This window comes from Nelumbo lutea, chromosome 1 (assembly GCF_056320005.1).
Source record: "Nelumbo lutea isolate HS-2025 chromosome 1, American lotus-T2T, whole genome shotgun sequence".
NCBI lineage: Eukaryota > Viridiplantae > Streptophyta > Magnoliopsida > Proteales > Nelumbonaceae > Nelumbo > Nelumbo lutea.
The window spans coordinates 219,100,825-219,124,568 of record NC_142684.1 but is presented as its reverse complement, the minus strand read 5'-3'; the positions used below and the strand labels follow the sequence as shown (position 1 = coordinate 219,124,568).

Genomic DNA, 23,744 nt, shown 5'->3' with positions numbered 1-23,744 from the left:
ATATGAAGCTATCAGCCGTCCGCCAGAAAAAAAAAACGATTATCAGAAAAGAAAAAAAACTAATAGCTGCATATTATTATTAAATAAAATTAAAGATCGTAGTCGCCTTGGATTGTACGAACCACGCATTCAGAAAAATTACACACAATGATAAATCAATTATCGTTCATTCTCCTTATTTTTCACAAATAAACATAACGTATTTTATTTTAATAGATAATTTTTATTAATAAGAAATAAATAAATGAATGAACAATCCATTCCTTCAACAGGTAACAGTGAAGAATAAGATAGAATCAATATCAGTCCTTCCAAGTTTCAAGATCAAGCCAGGTAACAAACCCTAGAAGCTTGCTTTATCTTCTCGTATTGTGTGTATTTGGACTATTGGAGTCAAATGCCGCCGGAAGCGCCTTGCTGAAGCTCTTGGAGACGCCTTTCCAAGTCATCCAAGCGAACACCCCAATCCCCATTTATGCGCAACGGTCGAACGTTTCTGTAATCCGTAGTATCATCCGCCATTCCTTGTCTTCCACCATTGTTCCGTGTAGATCCTTTGCGCCTCCTGCTTCCTTTACCAGCCCTTTTCCCTTTTTGACTCTGAGCCGTCGCAGCTCTCTGCAAAGCGAACAACACATCTGAGCCGCTTAGAGCCCTTTTACCCTGTCCTCCCACACTCCTCCTCTCTTCTTCTTGAGGTGGTCGTCTTGAATCCGAAGAAGAAATTGCAAACGGTGATGATGGATCACCACGACAACCAAGAGAAGTGAACGCTGCTTGGCCTACACCTCCAATATGGACTGCGGAGCCTTGCCACATCCTCAGCTGTTGCTTGGTGGACGCGAGGACACCCCAGTTGATGACCTTGTGGTTCTTTTTCAGGGCGATAGAAGCAACAAAGCAAGGTATTGCTGGTGGTGATGCTGCCGCACCTACGACCCCGACCAACATTTTGTTCGGTTCCCTACTTCCCACTCGTAATAACCAGAGAGATCTTTGTCAACTGTCCCTCCCCTTAACAAATACAAAATACTTACTGACCCTCTCTCCAGCAGTCCAGTCCCCACAAGGCCACAAGGGCCGCAAACATTGTCCGATTGTCTAATACGAATCCCCATTAAGGTTGACCCGAATTTGATCCGTTTATAATTGGTTTTGTGGTTTTAGTCTTTCCAAATTTGATTCGACCTGACTTTTGTTATCTCATACTCTTAGCTTCCCTGTTCTCCATGTCATGCAAATATTGGATGGTAAATTAATTAAGCACATCGGGTCAAGAACCCAAATTAAGTTGTTAAATACATAATTTATTGGGCTGTAACATTTTATTATCAATTAAGGATTTTTTTTTGAAGCCTCAAAGAAATTTTCATAAGGCTCTGTTTGGAAGGAATACAAATACAAATTTATAGAGTGTAAATACATATAAAATAATATAAAATACAAGGTTTTACACTTACAAATTTGCATTTGTACTCCTTCCAAACTGAAACTAAGGGAAAATTTCTTAAGAATCGATACTTCTACTGATTTAATATTGTCTTAAAGTACCCATATTCTTTCTAACAATTGAATATTTGTACTTTTACTTTATCATCCATTAATATTTCATCAAATTTCATATACACATAATACCACATGATGTATAATATTTCTAAAACCCAATTTTACCCTTCTCTCTCTCTCTCTCTCCTTCTCATTTGTTCTCTTTCCCCTGTTTCATCATCTCCACCTTCCGCCCCTCTCTCACTCACTTGGAAAAAGTGCTTAGATCTGTGGGAGGTTGAAGCACTTTCCAAGATCGGTAGAAGATTGGGTACCCAGATCTGTTGAGTATCTCTCAGATCTACAATGAACCCAGATATGAGATCTGAGAGATACTCAGATCTATCATCGTTGGCTAGAGCAAGGGTTTGTAAACCTCTATAGTTCAAGAAACCACAGGCGGTGGGATGCCATTGGACGTCTTCCATAGCAAAATTGAATTTATAGTGGTGAAGTTTGCTTGGTGAGAGTGGACTAGCAGATGCTATCGGCGAGGAACTTGGAAAAATCGACACCAATCTCCTTGAGTTCTATAGTGGGAAGGTGTGCGTCTCTCCTGCAGCAAAAAAATGAATTTACAATGATAGACCTTGCTTGGAGATTGTTTGGTAAGAGTAGACTAGCAGATGCCGTCGGTGAGGAAATTGGAAAAATCATTGCCAATCTCCTTGAAAAGATCCACTACCAGAAGCAACAGTATTGCCAGCGGCAAAGGCTTGTATTTTATTTTTCCTTGGCTCTAGTTTCAAGCGCAATACTAACATAGAGTTGTTTGTATTTGCAGCAATGACAAATGACAAAAACAGTATCAACCAGTATTAATGGTGAAGAGCAAGATGAGGACATGGGCATACCAGTATTAGCCAATATTAATGGAGATTTTTTCATACAAGACCCATGAGATTTCAAGGCTGGTCGATCCTCAGCATTTATCAAAACCAAAGAGCTTGAAGATCACTGGCGATGTCTTCTATTGAACCAGGAGTTTGTTTTCTGAGTGGTGGGCAAAATAGTCCTTTTAATCTTTCCGTTAACGGACACTGACGGTAAAAGTACAGCTAGTCAATTGTTAGAAACAGTAAATTAAGACAATACTGAAATAGTAGGAATATAATTAATTAAGAAATTTGCCCTTTTCATAAATGTTCAAATCACAAAAAAAAAGCATAAATAGTAACAAAAGTAAAAGATAAAAACTTTAAAATACAAACCAAACTTGCTTAGCATATGTAACAAGAACACAAGGACAAACGTGTCTCCAAAAAATAGCATGACCAACATTTCAATTAGGGCAAAAAGGCTGAAAGGTTCCAAATAGTATAGTTCAAAGGTTCCAAAAAGGTTGAAAGGATTAATGTTGTATGGAGCTCTTCCAAAGGATTAATGCTGATAGAATGACCAATTTCTCTTAATAGCCATGAGATAACAAGTAGCCCTAAGACTATAACTTCTAATTTCGAGATAACAAGTAGCCCAGAGATAAGAGAACAGAGAGCCAACCAGGGAGGAATACCAGCGGAGCAGGCATGAGAAGAGATTGGCGCAATTGCTGGTGGGTTTTGGAATCCTCTGTACTGGGAAGAGATGAGAGAACAGAGAGGAATGAAAGAAATAAAGAAAAGGAAGCAGTCAAACAAGGAGGATCATCGTCGATTGCTTAAGTCTTCGTCGTAGTTGCCGTTGCTGGTGAGAAAGATCACTGCCAGCGAAGTGCTAAGAGGAAAGTACAGGCACAAGGGTTTTGGGGACGTTTCAGGCGGGAGATTAAAATGGGGATAGATGAAATTTTGTTTGAGGAACTAATAGGATGGACCAAACATCCGTCCCATTAACTCACACATGAGATAATAGAAAGCATGTGTGGGGACAGGTGTCTTTATTTGAGGTTGTTGGTAGGTGGTTGGTTGAGGTTGTGTTGGTAGAAGATTCAGACTCATCAAGCGGACTCTAATACATATAACCAAGAATACGGAGAATTACATTTTCTATGTGCACATGGATTTAATGGATAAAATGGAGTGTTAAAATTCTAAGCAATTTTGTCAGACTTGATCGGAATAGATAGTTGAACCTCTGGTGAGCTTTCTGGCTTTTAGAAATGATGCTTATTTGACCTGCCATTGACCATCTGTCCAAGATGGGTTGCATTTGTCATTAATTATTTTCAAGGCTTATCTCGGTTTAAATTGAGCTAATCAAGTCGGTTCATGAAAACCTTGATTCAGCTTGGTTTAAATTGGGCTTTTGGCCAAGTCAAGCTCGGGTCCAATGAAACTTGTAAGTTTAATTGAATTCAAGGTTTAAAATATCGATACGTATCGAGTCATATCAGGGGTTTCTTGATACGTCCCTACAGGTGGTGTTTCGAGGTCTCGACCAGTTTAGATAGTGGACAGACCTTAAACTGTCTCCTCTGAACTAGATTAAAAAAGCTAAAAAAAAAAAAAATAACTACTGATGTTGCTTGATATGCCCCTACCGATGTATCAGGCATATCTATATTTTGAAACTTGATTGAGCTTATTCTTTTCCTTTTATAGCCTTGAGGTGAAGGGGCAACCACCTTAAAATGTATGTAGTATTTTTTAGTTTTTATATGTATAATAATAAATAATTTATATATATACTCTTTATTTTTATATGAATCTTGGCTCACTTCAAGTTTAAGCGAAACTGAATTCAAACATATGAGCTTTTGAGTCCAGCCAAATTCAAGTTTATGTTTATAACTTGAAATGAGCTCTAATGAAATCGGCTCAGCTCGAATCCAGTCTAGAAGTATTATTTCGACTTAGCTAGGTTTGACTCCGCTCGGCTCCATGGAAGCATTGTTTTCCAAGGCCTGAATACAGGTAGGCAAGGAATGGAAGTATCGTTTTCCAAGGCTTGAATACAGGTAAGCAAGGATTTAAATATCGATACGTATCGTATTGGTATCGGATAAGGGGATACGGGAAACGTTACAACTAAATCCATATCCCTGAATCATGTGTATATCATATCGGCCGATACGTATTGATACAATACGATGCTAATTGCTTTCTGAAAAATGCACCCTAAACGCTACTCTAAAGCTGTTAAGCCAACTTTTGTTTTGTAACAAATAATGAAATACAATAACTTTTATCTGAACATAAAATATAATTCAAATAAATAATACATCTATTCAACAACTTCAACTAAAGATGAAAAAAATAATATTAAAAATTATTATTTTGTAAATTAATAAAATAAATTATAAATTCACATTTATATCAAAAGTGGTTTTAATGTCAAGAAATTTATATAAATAAAAATATTAATAATAGAACAATTATCTTAATACTTAAAATTTATAAATTTGAACATGATGTGCATTTTAAAATTTTTATCTTAATTTAAATATTTATAAATTGACCGGACTTAATTAAGTTCATTCCACTTAATTTTATTTAATGTATTAGCCTTATTTAATTAATTTTAATTATCTTTTATTTAACTTAATTTATACTTTTTTATATCTCCAATCATCATAATAAATATCAATTTATAACAAAGGCCGTGTATCATATGATGATGTGCCAGTGGCAGCCCAATCAAAGTCAAAGGCTTTTCCATCACTACAAAATCCTGATGTTTTGTAAATTTTCCCATACGTTAATGAGTTGGGCCGAGTGGCAGCTTCTTGAGGTTTCAGAAGCATTGTCATAGACTCATAGCAGCTAGATTTCTCAGGTTCCTTCTCTGTGGGCGGCTATGGAACTTAGAAGCGCTCATTTTTTTGGGTGGCAGTACCATTGCTATTTCTATTTGTAGGTTCTAGGTTGGTTAATATGAAAATATATATTTTTATATCATAAATGGTTTGAGTTATCAATAGGGGTGCAAGTCGGGTGGGTTGGGTCGGATTTGGATTATGGTCAATCCGAGTTCGACCCTAAAATTTGAGCTTAAAGTCCGAGCCCGAGGTCAAACCCGATTTTTCTAACTTGAGCCCAGACCACACTATAATTTGATGAATTCGGGTTGGTTTAGGCCTAGGCCGGGCTTGGGTTGGTCAATGTACCCACTCTAAAATTATACATATATATATATATATTTATGCAACTATATATATATATATATATATATATATATATATATATATATATATATAGTTGGGCCAGACTTGGGCTGGGTTTCGACTACCTAAGGGCTAGGCCCGGTCGCAGTTCGAGAACCAAAAATCTAAGCCCAGTCTGTGTAAAATTTCAGGCTGGGCCAGTTCGGTTTTGAGTTGAGCCCGCCCAAGTTGCACCCCTAGTTATCAATACAATATTTGGTATCATTGTTGTTTCTCGAGGAAACATCAAATTTAGCATATGTTTGGCATCGATGCTGCAAATGCAGCACCGTTTTGAAAATGGTGTTGCTGATGTGTGGTTGGAAGCATCGTTTTCTCAGAAAATGGTGCCTATATTTTTGTTTGGAAACGTTGCTGCCAAGTAGGACGTTTCTTGGAGCAATAGCAACTTTTTTTTTGTTTGGTACCATTGCTCTAGGAAATGTTTTCAGCACTGGTACCTATTATCCTGTGCCACATCACTGCCCTGTTGATGGCAACGAGTTGCAACTCCAGGAAACGCCAAATTTGGTGTTGCTCCAAGCCATGGCTTCCCGATTTCCAAGGCGTGGCTTGGAGCACTGTTTTTTATGGAAAAGCGTTTCCAAACAAATGCTCGTTTCTTGGAATACCGTTTTTTCTTATGTGGCACTGATGTGGCACCATTGCTTTAGGAAACAACAATGATGCAAACAGCCACTTAGTTTTTCTACTATAAATGCCAACACCCAATCTAATGCCTATATGTTTTTAGTAGAAGTGGTTATCTAATCTGGTGTGATAAGATAACTTATTAAAAATTTGTATTGACCAACTTAAGGGGGCGTTCTTTTTTCAGATTTTGAGAGGGGGGAAAGTTAGTCAATGGGATTTTGGTTCCCATTGACCAAGAATCTCATGTTCTTTTTTCATTTTTATGTGGGGACTAGGGAAAATTTATTTTCCTAGGTACCACTTACTCGGGTAAGTGGTACTAGGGGTGTTCACGGGTCGGGTTGGGTTGGTTTATTGGGGTTTTCCCAACCGACCCGACCTGATCGGGTTACCTGAGGTGGAAACCAAAACCGACCCACTGATAGGCCAAATTGACCTGGTCGGTTTGAGTCGCGTTGGGCCGGTTTCGGTTTTGCTCCTGTACAAAAGGACACCTAATTGAATTCGAATTGTAATTGCCTAATGGGCTACCTATTTGGTGTAAAAGATTATAGAAAGTTAGAAACTAGGATAGATTGCCTATTCTAATTGTAATTGCCTAATGGGCCTCCTAGTTTTAGTAGAAGACTAGTTATAGTTAAGTAGGAAACTACTCAAACAAGGAACTACCGAACTAGTAGAAGACTAATTCAATTCGGGTCGGGTTGATTTCAGTTTTCAAACAAGAAAACCGAAACCGACCCGATATATCGATTTATATATTTGCCCAACCCGAAATTGATCAGTACTGATGAAAACTCGGCCGACTCAGATTGGGTCGGTTTGGTCGGGTTGGGCATTCTTATGAACAGCCCTAAGTGGTACCCATCTCCTAGGTGGGTAAATAACTTTCCCACCTAGGGGGAAAGTTGCCAACACTTGAATGGAACAAAAATGCCCTTTTTAACAATGGATTTTTATGGCTAAAATTATCATTGCATTATTTACATGAAAAATGAAAGAACATGGGTAATGCACTTAACTAGGTAAGTATTTCTCATGAAAAACTTACTTAAGTAATTGCATTTACCTAGGTAAATAACTTACCAAAAAGCAAACAGGGCCTAAAAACGAAAAGTAGAAATGGCAATGATACCAAATACAACATTACTTTCCGCTCCAAAATGAATATGCTCATATGACCTTGAATTTGTATGGCTAGACTTCTTTATTTTCAATTGCATATCAAATATCCCAAAAGCTAAAGAGAAGATGCTATTCCTATTTGTATGGGATCAGGCTACACGCCTGGAAATTACTGATTTTAAGGCCAAATAGTGCATCACAAAACGGGACGAGAAGGGGTAGGAGAAAGGCTAAGAAACGGGTGGGTGCATGCCATCATCTTCGATCATCTTCGCAGTCAGCATATAGGAATATAACTTATCATAAAGATGATATTTGTATCTTTAACGAGGATTCTGAAAACCTTGGGCTCAGCTTGGAAATAGTACAAATACAAATATGTACAGTGTAAATACATGCAAAACATAAGGTCTTATACTCTATATATTTGCATTTGTACTCCTTCCAAACTAAGCCTTGGTTCATTCCACCATTTCCCCAATGTAATCAGCAGCATGTCTGCCTAGTTCTCGACGTTTGATTCATTTGACCAAGTAGAGAGATTAGGTTTGGTCAATGCAACACCCATTGGGAACAGCCTTGAAAGAGGCTGTTCGAACGGGCTTGCACTGGCCAAAGCTGAACTCCAAATGAAATCGGCTTTAGTGCTCACAAGACCATGCTCATACTATTTCCCTTGCAGCCTTACATTGAGAATTAGAGATGGCAATTTTCCCCATCCTCGATGAGGACCCGACTTCCCCGACCCTATGGGATAAAGGATGGGGATTGTTTTGGTGGGGCGGGGATGGGGATGGGGATTAATAGGAATCCCTGACCGGGGTTGGGGATTGAGATCCCCGCCCCGACCTTGACCCAATTATGTATATATATTATTATATTATTTATATTATATCTATCAAAGCATATTTAAAAATTCTATTTATTTTAAGTAAATTTATTTTTCAAATAGGGATTCAGATCCCCATGGGAAACCCATCCCTGTCAGGGACCGGGAGTGGAAGACAAATTTTATCCCCGACAGGGATCAGAAATGGGGACGGGTTAATTTCATAATCGGGGCCGGGGACAGGAAATATGATCCCGCCCCATTGCCATTCCTATTAAAAATATCTCCCCATTAAAAAGTCATACAAGTACAAAGATATTCCCGATGAAAGGCTGCAAAAACTGTACAAACAGTAAGCCGATCTCAAAGGGAACTTGGAAGGGCGTCTTACAGATTCATGCCAGATGACTTCATCCTCAAGGGTCATCAAATGTCAACGAGAACTGCATTGGTTATTTTAAAGGGAAGGAGAGAGAATAGATAAGATTCCAAAGAAGTGAAAACTTCCCACCTGCCAAATTCTAAGTTGTAACTCTGCAAAACTTTCATCGTCTCATCTTCACCGCCTTTACATCTCTATTTTTTATTTAGTGTTTGGTGATGCACACAATAACCCCCCTACCCCAAAGTTGTGGTTGCGAACAAGCTAAAATACCAACCGAAATACCCCTCGGTTGATCCTTTTGTGTTTCTCTATTGGGGTTTAAATTATACATTTCCTTTTGAATTTATATCCATTTCAAGATCTCCTTGGCTCTCTGGATAGCGGATAGTGATGCTAAGGCTTAGTTTGGAAAGAGTATAACTAAAAATATATACAATGCAAATACAAGTTTAGAAATACAACATATAGGGCTTTGCACAGTACATATTTGTATTTATACTCTTTCCAAACTGGGCGTAACTGTTGCATTCATCAACGTAAATCAATTGGGTGGATCACTTGGCTCCGCTGGCTTTCTCAGGTCATGATAATGGTTTTCTTCAGACCCATATCCATGCAAAATTGCCACCATAGGATCCTACGTCACTGACCTAGGTTCTACTACAGATTGTTCGAGGTATGATTAACATTACTCATATGTCAAATGATAAGAGAACACCTAAAAAAATGAAACTAGTTTGTTTCTCAACTCCGGAAAGAACTATTTATTTTCTTACAAAATAAGGGAGTGTTCTCCGACATGAATGTTTTTAAAGTTTTTAATTTTCTTGTTTCCAGATAATGTCACATGGGGGAAAACATTCTTGGATGTGTGTTTTCTCAAAACAGAAATAAATTATTTTAAGTTTGATTTGGAAAAACCTTGTTCCAAAAACCAACCAAAAAACATTTCTTTCAAGAACAAAATGTTTTCATTTCCCTATGGCTGATGTAAGCTAATTGGTGTGTTGCACATACACTAAAATTTCCTATAAATAGTTCTTTTTTTTTATTCTCCTAGAAACTGTCTTACAAATGCTGATTTAAAGCTTCTTTGTATCGTACCAACCCACATCTATATCGACTTGGGTAAAGTAATAGAAAAATGAAAATAAGGTGAGCCGACATCCATCCGATCTGAATCCCAACCTTAAGATTTTGTACTTCACAGAACAAAATATCAAACCTTTAACGAAATTAATGTTTTTAAAACTAGAAATTGAAAAAACATATTTCTGGTTTCAATTCTAAAAATTCACTTCCAAAAAAAGAAACACTACATAGCAAAGAAAATGCTTCATGTGGTTGTTTTCAGATCATGTTTTTCAAACCATTTACAAGTCATATTTCTTGAATTCACAAAAAAAAAAAAAATGATTCATGTTGGAGAACACCCTACACAAGCTTGAATCTGCCGGATTACCTTTCTCAACTCAACTCAACTAAACTTTGGTCCAACTGTATGAGGTTGGTTACACGAACCTTGTTCAACCACTCTGCTCTGTTTAGTGTCATATCCATTATTGAGCCATGGGCCCTTAAATCATTTCCCACTATTTCAACCCATGTCGTTTTGGTAATGCCCCTAGCTCACCTGCTGGATTACCTTTCCCAGCAAAATTTGCTGAAGCACCTCTTTGGCAAGACAGCTGACAACTTTTTCCAATAAAACAGGCTTACGAATGTATTCAAATTTACTAAAGAGAAATAAATGAACAAAGAGACATAAAAGCTAACAACAAACAAGAGAATAAACTGGACAACTCCTTCAAAGAGGTTTACAAAGAAAAACATCGATGTTGCACCGGACAAGGGGGAAGGAGAAGCTTCTTTAATGACTTTCTTCCCTTTCTCTTACAGTAAAGGTGAAAGGAAGAAAGACAAAAAAACAAAACAAGATGGTGCATAAGATCTGATTACATCTCTACATATTTAAGATTTGTGGTGTCACCCCTATTTGTCAGGTTTCAACTTGTTCAAGCAAGATCTCAGTACTTCCTTTTGATCATAATCATATGCATTGGAAAAGAATAAATGATTAGGATATAAGGATTCGAAGCAAAGTTGAAGAGAAAACAAAGACTTGATAAATCATAAGTATTTGGGATTGAAAAAACCACAGGTCTGGGAACATAGGAACACAGATGAGCCTCTTTGTCAGCCATAACCTATCACCTAGCCCAGGTTCAAGAATGGGGACATGCCTTCAGTGGTCCCAGCAAAGTCCAGACAGGCCTGACCTGTACAGATCATGGAAGAACTATTGGGAGTAGGGATGGACATGAACCAAGCTTTTCATGAGCCATTCAAACTCGCTCTAAACCAAGCTTTGAGTCGAGCTTGAGTCTAATGAAGATCAGCCCGTAAAGCTTGTAAGCCTTATCAAACTTATGTTATGTATAACATTTTTTATTTTTATTTTTATGGAGCTTGGCTCACTGTTGAGCTCAAGCTGAGCCAAGCTCAGACATATGAGCCTCTGAGTTGAGCTTGAATAGCCAGATATTTGGCTTGGCTTGGCTTGAATCCACCCTAACTAAGAGAAACAGAATGACTTGACAGTCCTTACTACCCCAATTGAGCTGGATCCTAGATGATTAGTCCTCCCTTAGGAGATGGGCAAAGCTTAACATAGATGTGCCTATGAAGGAAATTAATTAGCTGGAAATGAATTTATCATCAAAGGTGGTCTCTCTGTAAAAGCATTGTGGATTCACCTATCAGAAGGGATGTCATGTACTCACTGGTCCACTTCTTAATACATGATATGCCCCCACTCCACCTATATAGATGAACATGCACAAGAAACTAAAACAAAGGAGAAAAAAGGCAGCATGAGTAAAGTTCCCTACCACAGTTTATCTAGGGTGGTGATTCAGGTACATCCTATAATTCTTATTAATTATCTTCTATACCATGGCATGCTGAACTTATCAAAAACAAGGGTGTTTGGAAATAATTTCCATTCATCACTTGGTTCTTTTAAATTGTGATGCAATTTTGACATGGGAATTATGAAATTTGGCCCCTGAAAAAATGAGAGGCTTCACAGATTGGACTAATAACTAAAAGCATGCGAGGAGTTTCAATAACCATCAATATCACAGAACAACAATCCTGACAAAATTATATTTGTTTTTGGTTAAAACAGTTGAATATACATCTTTACAGGGATGCTACCATTCAAATACAACACAATAAGCTCAAACACATTATTATACAAAGGGCAAGTATGGCAGATTTCAACTCACCACGCATCAAGCCTCCACATCAGAACGTGTAGGGAAATCTAGACCATGAAGTGCAGTTATCTTCTCTAAATCCTCCTTCGAGAACAATGGGAAGAACCAAAATACTTTTTTGGTACCAAAAACCTTCAATAAAGGAAAAAAAAAAAAAAGATAGTGACACTGGAAATAAAAGCACAAGATATAAGACAATGGTGAAAGCTGCACTGTTGCATTCACCTGCTCAAAATTCTTCTTCCATCCCAAGTCATACTTCCACCTGACTGCCTTCTTCTTCTCATTAACCTAAGATATGGTTAAGAAAATGCCAATGTTTAAAGGAAATACTACAATACAAGTTCTTAAAGAGGGACCAATGGCAAGAGCTACCATAATTTTATAAGAGAAGAAACTTGTACATATATTACCTCTATTGTAGTGGTGTTGCTTGACAAGAGAGATGCATGCATGATCAAGAAACAAATAAGGCTTAGTGCAAAAGCCAGGTTAATAACTGCATAAAGATGAATAATCAGAATGTCAGACATGAGGAACATATATGATTGCAGATGCTACAGATATGACTACAACCCATTTGGGCAAGACAGAATTACCAAAAGCTAAAAAGGTAAGAGCAAGATTGCCTGGCGAGGTGGAACGACTCTTGGCATCTCCGAAGAATTTAATGAAATGTGGCAGCAATACAAGAGTATCCAAAGTGGTCTCCAGAAATGTATACAGCTAACAACAAAATCGAAAGAACCCAATTGCAATTAAAATATGATCTTTTTGATGCATAGTTGAAAGGGCTAGATAAGCATTCAAAGTTATAGCCTGTTCCTGTGTGACATCTTGGAACCACAAAAGTTCAGCTCAACTTTGATCAATGTTTTGAACTTTTGAAGGAAGGTACTAATAATAAACACTACATACTCTCCTAGCAAAGAAAATAGAGCACACACACACAAGGGCTGCCTCTATCATTTTACTGACTTATAGGATAGTCCAATATCTAAATGAGTTTCTGAACATGCTCTGTTAGTATGGGAAAATAACTCCTATGACGCATGGAGAAAATAGCAAGGCATGCCAGATGGAGGAGAAACATTAACATATTTATCCATGCAAATGCATGGCTTTTGTAGCATGGTAGAATGTCTGCTGAAATAATACTTGCGTTGAGCTGATCTCTTGTGAAAGGGAAGAGAGTTGATGAGCAGTAGCAAGAGATATTTTAGATAGAAAAGGAATAAAAAGCAGGGATATGCAACAAAGTGTTTCAGAAAGAATAGATGGAATATTAGAAGAAAAGAAGATTAGATTCCACATTTAAATATATCCAAATCAATTAGTTTTATAGATATAAAGTATGGGCTAGACAGCAGTATTATCAAAGCATTGGAGTCATCAATTAAGCAACTGTATTACTAATTAGTTGGTCAATATTCACGATGGAGTCATCAATTAAGCAACTGTATCACTAATTAGTTGGTCAATACTCAAAGCATTGGAGTCATCAATTAAGCAACAAAGGGAATGTTGGAAAAAAGGAGAAGCAACAGTGAGTGGTTTGTTTGTTTAAGGGGTATTCTGTCGCAGTCTCCATGAAATTGATAAGCTGGAATGTAAGAGGGTTAGGAAGCTCAAGAAAAAGAGGAGTGATTAGGGATCTGTTGAAAAGAGAAAAACCAGATATTGTGCTGATTCAAGAATCTAATTTGTCTGAGTTAGATAGGAATTGGGTAAGAAGTATGCGGCCAGCAAGAGACATAAGCTGGGCATAGCACAATCTTGGGGAGCTTCAGGGGGAATTATAACTGCGGAAAAATGCAGAGATGGAATTTACTTAGGAATTAATTGGGAAGTATTCAGTGTCCATTAAGTTGAAGAGGAGAATGGATGACTGGGAATGGGTTTTAACTAATGTGTATGGGCCCACCTCTTATAAGGAAAGGGAGGGACTTTGGGAGGAGTTAGCAGCAGTGAAAGGTCTATGGGAGGGTCCCTGGTGTTTGGGAGGAGATTTTAATGTTATAATATTTTTGAGTGAATCGAACAACCAAAATCACCGGGTTACAATGAGTATGAGGAAGTTTAACCTCTTCATAGAGACCTTTGAGTTGCGGGACTTACCTATTCAGAGGGCAAATTATACTTGGTCAAATTTTCAAGAGGCTCCCACTTGCTGTAAGTTAGACAGATTCCTATTCACAGTTGATTGGGAAGTGGCTTGGCGGGGATTGGTAGTTATAGCTCTGCCAGGACCTGTTTCAGACCACTGCTCAATAAGTTTGACCCAAGAGAGATTGGGGGGTGGCCCCTGCCCTTTTAGATTTGAGAATATGTGGCTTCTACACCCTAAATTCTTGCCAAAGGTGAAGGAGTGGTGGGAGGAAGATCAAGTGGATTTCAAATGGAAGGGTTATAGATTCTATAAGAAATTGCAATTGCTGAAAGCAAGAATTAAGATGTGGAATAAAGAGATTTTTGGAAAGATTGAAGAAAGAAAACAGGAAATTCTTAGAATAATAGAGGAGCTAGATGCTGAGGAAGCTTAGAGAAGTTTGAGTTCAGAAGAGAGGAAAGAGAGATGGGGGTTGAAAAGGATCTCTAGAAGACATTCTAAGAAAAGAGGAGGTTACTTGGAGATAAAAATCTCGATGTCAATGGTCAGGGAAGGGGATGGCAATACCAGTTTTTTCCATATGTTGGCAAATGGGAGAAAGAGGAAAAAACTCAGTATTGAAATTGGAATGGAATGGGCAAGTATTGACTAGAGATGAGGACGTAGCCCAATCCTTTGTGAATCACTTCAAAACACTCTATGAGGGCCCAAGGAGGTCAATAGAAAACTTACAGGGCCTGGACTGGAGGGTTGGAAATAGAGAGTTGTTGGATTCCTTGGAAAAGAAATTTGAGGTTCAAGAAGTGAAAAATGCAATCTTCTCGATGGAGAGATCTAAAGCCCCAGGACCTGATGGTTTTACAATGGCTTTCTATCAAGATTGTTGGGAAATAATTAGGGGTTACTTAATGGAGGTTTTTGATGAGTGCTATGAAAGGGGCAAATTTAACTTAGGCGCAAATGCAACTTTCATCATTTTGATACCAAAGAAAGTGGATGCAATCCAGCCAAAGGATTTTAGACCGATAAGTTTGATAGGAAGCATGTACAAAATCATTTCCAAGGTTTTATCCCTAAGAATAAAATATGTTCTGCCCTCGATGATTTTTCCAAATCAAGGGGCTTTTGTGTTTGGGAGACAAATAGTGGATCAAATTCTCATTGCCAATGAATGCATAGAGTTTAGAAGAAGGAAAAAGCAAAAGGGACTGATTTGCAAGTTGGACTTAGAAAAAGCTTATGACATGGTGGATTAGGAGTTTCTGTTGGAAATCCTTGTGTAGGGGTTTTGGAGAGAGATGGTGTAAGTGGGTGAAGGGTTGCATTTCTTCATGTCATTATTCAATCTTGGTAAATGGAATAGCAAGAGATTTTTTCCTACCAAAAGGGGCCTTAGACAAGGAGAGATCCTCTATCCCTCTTCCTTTTTACTTTGGTAACTGATGTGTCAAGTAAGTTGATCATAAGGGCAAATGCCAACAATATGATTAGAGGATTGAGTGTTGGAAAGGATGAAGTGGTGGTTACACACCTACAATTTGCAGATGAAATTATTTTGTTTTGTGAAGGGAAAACAAAAGAACTTATGAACCTAAAAAGGATGGTCCTTAAATTTGAGAGGATCTCCAACCTTAAGATTAATTGGGGTAAGTGTTATGTGGTAGGAGTAAATTTAGGGAGTGAAGAGGTGATTTGGCTAAATGGAATTTTGGGATTGGCCATTACAATATTTGGAACTACCATTGGAGGGAAATCCTAATATAGATAGTTTTTGGTATCTAGTGATTGAGAGATTTACAAAGAGATTTGTGAATTGGAAGAGAAGCTACATTTCTTTGGAAGGTAGGATAACCCTAATAAAGTCAACTTTGGCTAACTTACCAGTGTACTTCCTATCTACCTTTAGGATACCAGTGAAAGTGGCAAACCAGCTAGAGAAAATTATGAGGAACTTCCTTTGGGAACTAGGAGACACCAAAAAATACCACCTAGTGAAGTGGGAGGTGGTCTCTAGAAGTAGAGATGAAGAGGGCCTAGGGGTAAGAAATCTTAGGCTAAGAAACATAGCATTATTGGGGAAATGGTTATGGTGATTACCATTGGAACAGAACTTGGCATAGAGTGATTATTAGCATTCATGGATTGGCAAACAATGGGTGGGATGCAGGAGTTGACCCCAGGGCTTCCCGATGCTCTCCCTGGAAAGCTATTCTTGGTATTTTACCTTCATTCCTTCCTTACGTCAAATTTGATGCTTGTGCAGGAAATAAAGTGTTATTCTTGGAAAATGTTTGGGTTGGAGACATTCCCCTTGATGAAAGGTTCCCTTCTATTTATTCACTATCAGGAAACAAAAAAAAAGTGATATCTTCAGTTTTTACTAATAACTCTTGGGACTTGGGTTTGAGGAGAGGTCCAAGGGAGTCAGAATTGTTTGGACAGTAGAATTTGGAAACCTTCCCCACCTAGCGTGTTCACTTGTTCCTCCTTTGATGTACTCATTTAATCATCAAACCCTACAAGGAGATTTCCTTCTAAGGAGATTTTGTGTTAGCTTGTACCCCCAAAAATTCGAGCTTTTTGTTGTGAGGTGTTCTCCAAAAAATCAATACTCTAAATATGTTGCAAAGAAAAAGGCCGAATGTATGCCTATCACCCCATGTTTGTAGCCTTTGTTTGGGCTCTAGTGAGACAATCACACACCTATTAATTTCTTGTCCATTTGTGTGCTTTTTTGGGCTTGGTTCTCTTCTATCTTTGGTTGCAGGTGGACACCTCCCCCAGATGTGGCAAGCCTTTTTGACCCAAGCCTTTTCAGACAACCGAAGAGATGTGGAAGATTAATGTGGAGAGCCACAAGAGTAGCTATCTTATGGTCAGTTTGGGAAGAAAGGAACAATAGAATATTTAAAGGAGTGGAGAAATCCAAGAAGGAAGTTGTAGAAAGGATAATCATTACGACTATTCAATGGTTGAAAACTTTGGATCTGTTTGAAGACTTCTTAGCTGAAGATATTTACAGGATTTGGGAAGTGGTGGCATCTACAACTTCCATAAAACCTATTATACAGGAATTGTGGTCCCCACCAACACAACACAAAGTGAAATTGAACTTTGACAAGAGTTCTAGAGGTAATCCGGGCCCTTCAGGTATAGGAGTATTCAGAGATGAAAATGGCAGAATTGTGGCTATGTTTTCAGGACCAATAGGAGTGGGGGACTCATTGAGAGGGGAGGTGATGGCCTTGCTTCAAGGTGTAAGATATGCCAAACAATTGGGGTTACAACAAATTGAGATAGAGGGAGACTCTAAATTGTTGATTGAGTGGCTGCAATCTGGAAAGTTGGGAGCCTGGATTTATAGACAGCCCATAAAGGAAATGCTCAACACAACAAGGGAGATCGGTGCATGCTTCAAATGGACAAGGAGATCAGCTAATGGTTTAGCTAACACGTTGGCTAAACAAGGGACTGTGAGGGAGAGAATGTTTTGGGCAGTTTTGTAAGAAAGATTACTGAGGCTCAACACCTGTTTTAGGAGTTGACAGCTGTACTTAATTCTGGAAAGTTATTCTTAATTTGTATTAATGAAGTTACCGTTTCCAATAAAAAAAAAGTTTGACTAGTCAACTACAAAGTAATTTTACAGCTTTACTTTTTATGTTTATATGTCCAACTATTTAATGTAATATACCTTAGCTCTTCTTCTTTGTAAGTTTACTACTATTTAATGAAATCTGTTGTTATCGATCAAAAAAAACTATTTGATGTAATATAGAATATGATTGCATTTTTGTTATTTCATTCTGTTTGCATTGACTAAAGAGGCCAAAATGGAAGGGGATTGATGGACAGATAATTTTTATAGAAAAAAGAATAAAGAGCATAGGAATATTCCACAAAGAAGGCCTTTCAACAAGAAGAGAGTATTGAAGAAAAGAAGTTTAGAGAAAGAGAGAGAGGTAATTCATAGGGGTGATCATGGGCCGGGCCAGGCTTTGCACTTATGATAAGGGCTATAGCTTAGCCCCGGGCCCGGGCCGGCCTGGGGTTCAGGGCCTGAAATATAAGCCCTGGCCCAGGTCTACACGGGCCCGGGCCTGATTCTAGGACAATGTCTTTCATATATATAAAGCATTACATATCTATAATATTTTATATTAAATGACATAACATGCATATAAACTTATTTTATACATTATATAATATAAAATATACATACAATATAAATTATACATGTCATGTTATAATATTTATAATATAAAATATATAATATAATGTAAAATAACTTGTATACATATGTATACATTATACACAAAATGTGTAAGTTTAAATATGTGGGTCGGGCTGGACTTGAAGCATTAAGCCCAAGCCCGGCCCTAAAATTTGTGGGCCTGATGAGGGCCCGGGCCTGGGCCGGGCTTGAACACAAAACCCAAGCCCAAGCCCAGAAATTCCAGGCCGGGCTGAAATGATCACTCCTAGTAATCCATGTATCAACTTGGAACCATAGAATCAAAGCTTCAATAATTTGTCTTTATTAGAATGAATAAGGCCTCAATCACATCTCGACAAGTCATTTACTCGAATAAGTGCACTTACCAATGTTCTTTGATTCCACAAGTAAAGTTGTGCAATGACCATTTTATCCAAAAAGTAACATTATTGAAGGGGCAGTATTGGGTAAGTGATTTACCCAAGTTTTAGGAGGATATTACTTGCCCAGGTAAATGAGTTGCTCAGGAATCATTCTTTTCCATGGGGCTCACTAATATCAAAATACGAACATGAGTTTATTTCTTTTCCATGGGACCCACCAACTTACATGCCCTCACTTCCTGGAAAATGAACGAGGCCTAAAGAGTAACGTTGAGAGACAAAAGGAAAAAAGTAAGAGATAATGATATTGGAGTCAGATCAATAGGTCAGTTGCCCACATTCTATTACTTGTAACTTAATGTATAAAAAGACTGGAATGCCCCAATAAGCATGCAATCACAATAAGACTTCCCTTCAAATTGAGATATGGGAGTCTAAGTGGACAAGACTTTTGATTTCCCAATATCTAGGGGTGCTCATAGTTCGGTTAACCGAACCGTGGGCCTTTTTTTGTAACCAAACCTGTACTACCGGTTTTTGGAAAACTGGTAACCAAAACCAAATCGAAGGCAATTGGTTAACCAGTTGACTAATTCAGCTAACCGTTGGATCGGTTCATTGGTTTTTCGGTTTTCTAATTTTTACAATATATATTATAAAAAATATATATAAATATATAATAAAAAATTATAAATATAAATATATATAATATAAAGAAATATATGTATACCGGTCGGTTCAGTTAACTGCCAGTTTCCTATATTGGTTAATCGAAACCAAATCGGTACCTTCGATTTTTTAAAAACACTGAACTGACCAGTTTGGTTAACCAATTTTTCAATTTGGTTTCGGTCGGTTCGGTTTTTCGGTTTTTTTTGCTCACTCCTACCAATATCCTTTAGCAGACCCAATATCCATCCCAAATCCTTGATTTCAAATTTTGTAGCCAAAAATTGTTTCAACATGACTATCTCGGATGTGTTATTCATCAACATACACAATGCTTCGCTTGTACATCTCCACATAAACGTTCTCATTTTTTCTTTGGTAATGAGAAAAGTGATGGCTTAAGAGATCCACATTAGTAAGGGGTAGGGTGATCATTCCTAGTCCAGCTTGGAAGATTAACCTGACCTGGCTCACAAATTTCCAGACCTGGCTCACTTTTCTCTTATATATTCCATCTCCTTATACAAGAACGAACCTACATCCGGTTTTATGGCGGTATATTCTTGTATAAGGAGATGGAATGTATAAGAGAAAAGTGATCTAGTAGCATTTCTAAAAGGATGAACCTAACATTATCTGTATGCATTTCTAAAAGGATGAACCTAACATTATCTGTATGCATTTCTAAAAGGATGGGACAAGTAGAACCTCTGCTTTTGAAAGTGTTTAAAACGAGGGGGAAGAAAAGAAGATTAGAATTGTTAGCCGTCTTAAAAGAAAGTACCATTTCTGGCAATGTTAGAAATATGGAGGTTACATTGCAAGTAATCTTTAGTCACAAAATCCACATGAATTCTTATGGAAAACAATATATCACAAGTCTAGCATTAGAAATCATATAAACTCCAAGTAAAAATAGATTCCCTGTACACTATCTTTTGAATAACCAAATTACAAAATATAAGCCAAAAAAGAATAAAGTGAACATACTAGAAACAGAAGAAAGAATTTGTAGTTTTGTGCCCCAACGCAATTGACAACCCATACGCAATGGTGATCCATCTTAAGGACACATCTCTGGCCTACAAGAAACACAATGCATGTAAAAGAGTTACTCCATCAAGTAGACTTAAAATCTAGGACTCAAACAGAATGGATCGAATGGATATACCTAAATTCAAAATTGATTCATTAAAATCCGGATTCAAATCGATTCTTATCCATTGGATTATATTGGATTGCAATCAGATATTGAATAGCATAAATAAATTAAACTTTTTTTTTTATAAATGAATAGAATTTTATTAATGATCAAAGATATAGTGAAGGCAAAACATATATATTATTGATAAACCTTAAATGATCAAAATATTATATATTATTGATAAAATGAACTAAAAATTACTTTTATTTTGTATATCATGATCATTTCATAGTTTGGTACTTTTGTGATCTCTATCTTCAAAAAGCCATACTTTAAGTTGGCAAACATATCTCAGTAGCCACTCCAGTTAATATTTCGGAGAAATAAGATAGGTAAAACACATTCCTCCAAACATGGATTTATCATTTTAAAGTTATGATTACTAACTGACAAAATATAGAAATCAAAGAAAAATACTTGACTATTAGCTAAACAGAAAAAGACAAAGCAAGATAAGCTTACAAACAGAACAATGATGGCAACGTGGAGGCTTGCTATTCTGGCAGCGACTACAGTATCCAACAGCTTGCCTTCCCCCCTCCGATGGAGATGCTGTGGAGTTTCTAGATTCTGGACCAAGATATCCTGATAATGCCATAGAACTAGTTTCCATGTTCTCTTCCTGCATCACAGGTCTCCAATTTTCTGGAACAGAACCAGGATCCTGAAAGACTACCATAAGGTAGCTCCAAGTTAATAGTATAAGCTGCAATGACAAAGGTAAAAGAAATGCAGAATATGAGAAGAGATCTAACATAGAGAAATTAACCAAACCCAAGAGGAGATAAAGGAAAATTCTTGATCCCCAAGTATGAGCTTGAAAGAATGGGTCAGCATCATATTTAAATGGTTTACTCGAAGGATATACTAGCAGCTAACCTAACACAACCTTTTTCCTTTGCCTGGGCTTGAGATGGCAATTCAAAATAAAGGATTCATAGGATCTCTTTCCCGGGTTTGCGCATCCAAATATTCTAGAAGTCAACCACTCAAGGAACCAACGCAACTAGACACACCTAACAAAGAAAAGATCTTTGCAGGCATACAAAGATTGGTACAATTGTCTATAAATAAAGATGAATACAGGATTTACTCAGAATGAGTCTGGCAATGCACTGGCCCTATGATATGATAAGACATGCCTTCTGATTGCACGACTTGGTCTAGATGAAACAGTGGAGAAAATAATCATTCTCCAAATTTCCACGACAAGAAAAATTATAATGGAAAAACTGAGTAAAAGTTTATGATAGATATCATTCAATTAGGTACATACTCCAGGAGGAATTTTATGCCTAAATTGGTAACACGGAGTAGCCAACACTTGTTAAGCCCGGTACAAATGCAATTTACTCGCATGAAAGACATCAGTTCTATTTGGTACCGTATGATCTAAGTTCGGTTGCAGTGAAATGAGTTTAATTTTTTTTTTCTTTTTTTTAATTGAGCTCAAACGTACATGAACTAAAAGACTGAAGGAGGGAGATGATTTATAGAAGAAAAACAAAGAAGGAAAGTGTAACATAAAATTACCAGAAGATGAAATGTGGTGACTATGGAAATAGAGAGAGCCGATCGAAGGCCACCATGAAGCAACTGAGGCCCCCAAATGAGGACAACGATTGCATAATACGACACAGCGATTATCGCTGCGACAAGGAGGATCATGAAATAACCGAGAACTCTAAGGCCAGAGCAGTACTTGAACGGATTCAAAGCCATTCCAGAATTACTTCCTCGATTGAACCTGATGTAAGGGGCAACCCCAACAGGCCTTCGGCTTCGTGGCGGAAATAACCGTTTCCAGATATCCGAAGCCAGGTTTAACAGAACCCACAGACCACGATCTCTTCTTAGGATTATGATAATTGAACAAATAATGTCAAACTTTGTTCGACCGGATGGAACAAGAAATAGAGAAAGCGGTTGCTTCTTACTGCTTGGAGCTGAATTTGAAAAAAATTAGGGCATAACGATTTGCCTCATTACCTCGACCATGGAAACTCATGGAAACGTTTATTTGATTCTCGCTTAAAAAAAGAAGGGTAAAAGAAAAAGAAAGGCGTTTACTCGATAACTCACCTGAACTCGGTCGGATCACTATTCACTAACGGAATTCACTTCTTGACTTGTGTGGACCAAACTATAGACAGCAACTCAGCAAGGTTTTTAAAACCGGACCGGACAGGGAACCGTTCTGGGTCCGGTTCCCGGGTCGAATGGTCCGACTATCCGGTCTGAATGGGTGGCCTGCTCTGACAAAAAAATAAAAAATAAAAATAAAAACAAAAATCATTGTCCAGGTCAATGGTTTGATGGTTTGACCACTCGGCCAGTGGTTCATTGACCAAATCAATGGTTTTGGCCAAAAAGTGGTTTTGGTGTGAAACGGGTAGGTGACCAATTCCTATTTTTTCCTGTCTGACCATCCGGTCCAGTTTTGAAAACACTGATAGACAGAATCAAGGGTGTTCATTGTAGGGTTCAAACCGTAAAATCAAATTGAACCAAACAGTAAATTATATTAATATAATATTATATATTATATACATATATATCAAGTATTTTAGAATTTAAATTATAAATATATAATGAAATTATGGGAAAATTCCAGATAGGTACCTTGTACTTTAGGCCGAGTGCCAATTTAGTACCCAAACTTTAAAATGCGACTATCTAGTACTCGAACTTTCGAAATGCAACAATTTAGTACCTACCCGCTAATGGACTGTCAGTTATGTATATCACATGACCTCATGTGCGATTTAATATTTTTAAAATGTCAAAATTACCCTTAAAATAAAATACATTGTTCATTATCTTCTTTCTCACAAAAATAAAATAGATCTCAAGCTCTCAAAAGTCCAGACAAAAACCGAAGAGTTTGCTTGTTGCTCGCTATCCTCTGCTCGAACTTTAAATTGCCGGCACGGAATGAAGAAACAATGGCCATTAGAGATAGACATTAAGGTTTTGAACTGGAAGCACGTCAAGGAATTGGTCGATAGAGATCTTGATGCGAGAGCAGATGGTGCCTTTCTGCATAGATGATGAAGGCTTGAAGAACAAAAGGTGACCTTTGGTGTGGTGGCCATTGTCATCTGGATTTTGCTTTAGGTTGAATGAGCTAAAACACAAATTATATGACAATACCCAGGGGCGGAGTCAGGAAATTTTTATAAGGGGGGCCAAAATCTAAATGAAATATAGATGGACTCATAGGGGGAGGGGGGCAACCATTGAGGCGGATAGTGGGGGGAGG

The 23,744-nt window shown here is 37.6% G+C and overlaps 1 protein-coding gene and 1 long non-coding RNA gene across 8 annotated transcripts; both read right to left on the bottom strand.

Moving 5' to 3' along the window:
- Nucleotides 1-151: 151 nt before the first annotated feature.
- On the bottom strand, nucleotides 152-2,538 carry LOC148881101 (uncharacterized). The gene is made up of 2 exons (XR_016104745.1): nucleotides 2,400-2,538; nucleotides 152-2,101 (listed from the first exon to the last, which is right to left on the bottom strand). It is a non-coding gene; the product is annotated as an uncharacterized LOC148881101 (long non-coding RNA).
- Nucleotides 2,539-9,845: 7,307 nt separating this feature from the next.
- LOC148881100 (DHHC-type zinc finger family protein) lies at nucleotides 9,846-22,592 on the bottom strand. 7 transcript variants are annotated; one of them, XM_088963365.1, is made up of 8 exons: nucleotides 22,016-22,588; nucleotides 20,945-21,188; nucleotides 20,269-20,360; nucleotides 12,500-12,626; nucleotides 12,314-12,399; nucleotides 12,126-12,191; nucleotides 11,910-12,032; nucleotides 9,846-10,314 (listed from the first exon to the last, which is right to left on the bottom strand). In XM_088963365.1, exons 1-7 carry the CDS (start codon nucleotides 22,202-22,204, stop codon nucleotides 11,916-11,918), a joined length of 921 nt encoding a protein of 306 aa, XP_088819491.1. In that variant the 5' UTR covers nucleotides 22,205-22,588; the 3' UTR covers nucleotides 9,846-10,314; nucleotides 11,910-11,915. The 7 variants fall into 7 exon arrangements, with proteins under 7 accessions (XP_088819491.1, XP_088819492.1, XP_088819494.1 ...); XM_088963366.1 differs by having other exon boundaries at nucleotides 9,846-10,307; nucleotides 22,016-22,562; XM_088963368.1 differs by having other exon boundaries at nucleotides 12,530-12,626; nucleotides 22,016-22,557.
- Between the last annotated feature and the right edge of the window lie 1,152 nt (nucleotides 22,593-23,744).